The following is a 2,651-nucleotide window of genomic DNA, read 5'->3' as shown; positions in this document are numbered from 1 at the left end:
ATATCTAATTTTAATTGTATTTAATATGTAATTGATATTTGCTGCAGCCTTATCCAATTATTGCCACTGGGTTAAAGTTAGAATTCATAGAGTTATTTGAAATTATTTGTTTGAAATGACCCAAACTATAAGGCTTTCCATTCAGGGCAGAACTTTTATTACCACAGTGAATTTTAAATATTATGTCTGTGAGATTTAGAGTGCCTAACTCAAGTAACTTGACTGAAATCACAACTGAAACTAATCCCATATTATTGAACAAAAAGATACACAATGAGAAATCAAATTTTTGTTTTTCATAATTTCACCATAATTTTATTTTGTATTTACAGTCTTCAATTTCTAATGCAAGGGTCTTGCTGAGGACTGGGAGATTAGGGAAGAGGGATGAGGTTTGGAGGAAAGGAATCAGAGGTCTTGTATGGACAACAATAATTAATAAAGTTAACAGGATGTGAAAGTTTTCCAGAAGAAATTCTTGCAGCCAGCTTTGCGTTCTCGGGGTGCCATGGCAGGGTTTGAGTTAGCAGATCTCTGCAGTTCCAGCCTCATTTCATCCTGCTCAGCAGCCTGGGACAAATCTTCAGGTTCCAGGGCATCGTTCTCTGTCTGGTTGGGTTCAGACAGCAGCTCCGCCAAGAAGTACTTGGCCAGTTCCTGTAGAGGGTAGAAAGGATATAGAGAGAAGAGATGAGGATGATGGTGGGTGATGGAGAAAAAGAAATGGCAAAGCCTAACTTGGAAAGCAGATTCAGCTACACCCCAAACCCAATTTTCACAGCTGTGCACTTTTGCACACTTAAAATCAGTTGAGGATATAAAAATAAGGGTAGTTCATATATCACTGAGTTACACAGATACACTAAAAATACTCAAATGTTTCTGCATGTTTCCTGCCTCTATAGATGTAACACACGCATACACACAGAAATAGAAGATTGTTAATATAGTTTTGCAAAGATAAAACAGTGCCAACAGTTTAATTCAATTTCAATTCCCAGCTCATGAGCTACACACTGGAATTGTTCTTACCGTTTTTGCTAAGTTAACTGTGGAGAACGAGACCTTTCACAATCTTAAACATACTGTGTTTTGTCTGCAGGGTGCCCTTTAGCAACGTGGAGGGAGGAACTCTTCAGGAAGGGAGCCTTCAGAGGGCCGCTCTTTTTCAGCACCTGGGCCAGCACCTCCGCGTTCAGCCCTGCGGGATGGCTGCCTCATCCCTTCCTGCTCAGCTACCCAGGTCTTGGGATTTTCTTCAATGCCAGAGAACTTACCTGAACTGTGACCGACTGCGCTGACCAGGAAAAAAGAGAGGTAAGAGGAGATTCTGGACTTCAAAAGTTTTCCTGAGAGCTTTGGCAGCTGAGGGACCCAGAAGAGCTCCGAAACTCTTCAGAAGCACCTCCTAAATCCACCCAAAGGGCTAGGGTAAAGGCTAAGAGAAGATTGAGGGATTCGGGAAAGGGAGGGGAAGACGTCGAGGAAATCTCCTTACCTGCTTCCCCGCGGCAGCAGCCAGGGACTTCTGCAGAAACTGACGGAGTCGGGGATCCGAGGGCGCGCCGGTGACACCGCCCAGAGCCAGGACAATGGACAGCGCGGCTAGCGCGCACTGGAGGCGGCAGGACAGCATCTCCGCGCCGCGCCGGGGAAGCCGAGCGAGAGGACGGTTGGTCAAACTCTAGGAGAGGATCCGCAGGCAGCAGCGATAGCTCTGAAACTCGCGACTCCTAAAGCGGCTTGTGTGCTCTCCACCGGCTCCCCGCTTTTTAAACTCTCTCTCTGACGTCAGACGAGGAGGCGCCCCCAGATCTCACCAGCGCTTTTACGCACCATTACCCTCGTGAAATCAATCACAGAAGTAAGAGGAGGCTACACAATCCAAAGTGGTTTACTTAAAAAAAAAGATCATAATCCTTCACCCACATAGGCCCACATGTTTTTACACATACCACAGTATCTATACAATCTTTTATATTGTCACTGCTGTGCACACGCACATTCCATGATTTCACTCATACATATGCACACGCACACACTAAATTACACATACACTCACCCCCAGCCTTGGAAGAAGCAAATGCTCCATCACACCCCTGCAGACACAGAATGCACCCAGACACTTTGTCTTTCATCATACTCAAACATTTTAAGAGGGTCAGACAAATGCAGAAGTATTTGTGTGGGAGAAGGGGGGATTCAGAAGCATTCTTCTAAAAACAGATTTGAGGTGGAATGTGGATGTTAGGAGTGAATCATTTCTTTCTCCATTATCTCCGTGAAAAAGTCTTGGAAATTAAGACGTGATGGATTCTAAAAGAACTTCAGTTATCTCTACACTGGTGGAGAAAGTACCTTAGCCTCACCCTCCATCCCACTTTCTCAGCAGCTGCAAGATTTCTGGTCTGCCTGCCTTTCTTCTGTGACAAAATATATTAAATATTTAAAAAGTGAGCCTGACTTCATTTTGGTGCCTCAAAACCTGGAGCTGGAAAGCGATCTCAGAAACCATCTACTAAATCTCAGAGTTTGAGTTGCTGAGTCTAGGGATGGGTAGTGCAATGCTCTGGCCCAAATATTGCACAGCTTCAGCAAGGGCAAGATCTCCACATTTCAATACCAGGGGTCTTTTCACTCAGCTCTAAGGT

The 2,651-nt window shown here is 44.6% G+C and overlaps 1 protein-coding gene across 1 annotated transcript; it reads right to left on the bottom strand.

Annotated features, from left to right (window-relative positions):
* Positions 1 to 286: 286 nt before the first annotated feature.
* Positions 287 to 1,836, bottom strand: LOC111149469 (somatostatin). The gene is made up of 2 exons (XM_022506562.1): positions 1,499 to 1,836; positions 287 to 657 (listed from the first exon to the last, which is right to left on the bottom strand). Exons 1-2 carry the CDS (start codon positions 1,634 to 1,636, stop codon positions 445 to 447), a joined length of 351 nt encoding a protein of 116 aa, XP_022362270.1. The 5' UTR covers positions 1,637 to 1,836; the 3' UTR covers positions 287 to 444.
* Positions 1,837 to 2,651: the final 815 nt, after the last annotated feature.

This window comes from Enhydra lutris, unplaced genomic scaffold (genome assembly GCF_002288905.1).
Source record: "Enhydra lutris kenyoni isolate GAN:26980312 unplaced genomic scaffold, ASM228890v2 scaffoldscaffold2, whole genome shotgun sequence".
Lineage (NCBI taxonomy): Eukaryota > Metazoa > Chordata > Mammalia > Carnivora > Mustelidae > Enhydra > Enhydra lutris.
Note: the sequence above shows the minus strand (reverse complement) of the source record. Positions and strands in the feature narration are given on the sequence as shown.

What these genes read in the sequence shown, in the direction of transcription:
- LOC111149469 (XM_022506562.1), bottom strand. Translation starts at nt 1,636, where the DNA reads ATGCTGTCCTGCCGCCTCCAGTGCGCGCTAGCCGCGCTGTCCATTGTC. An exon ending in CTGCTGCCGCGGGGAAGCAG is followed by an intron (nt 658 to 1,498) that starts GTAAGGAGATTT and finishes TACCCTCTACAG; the next exon opens with GAACTGGCCAAGTACTTCTT.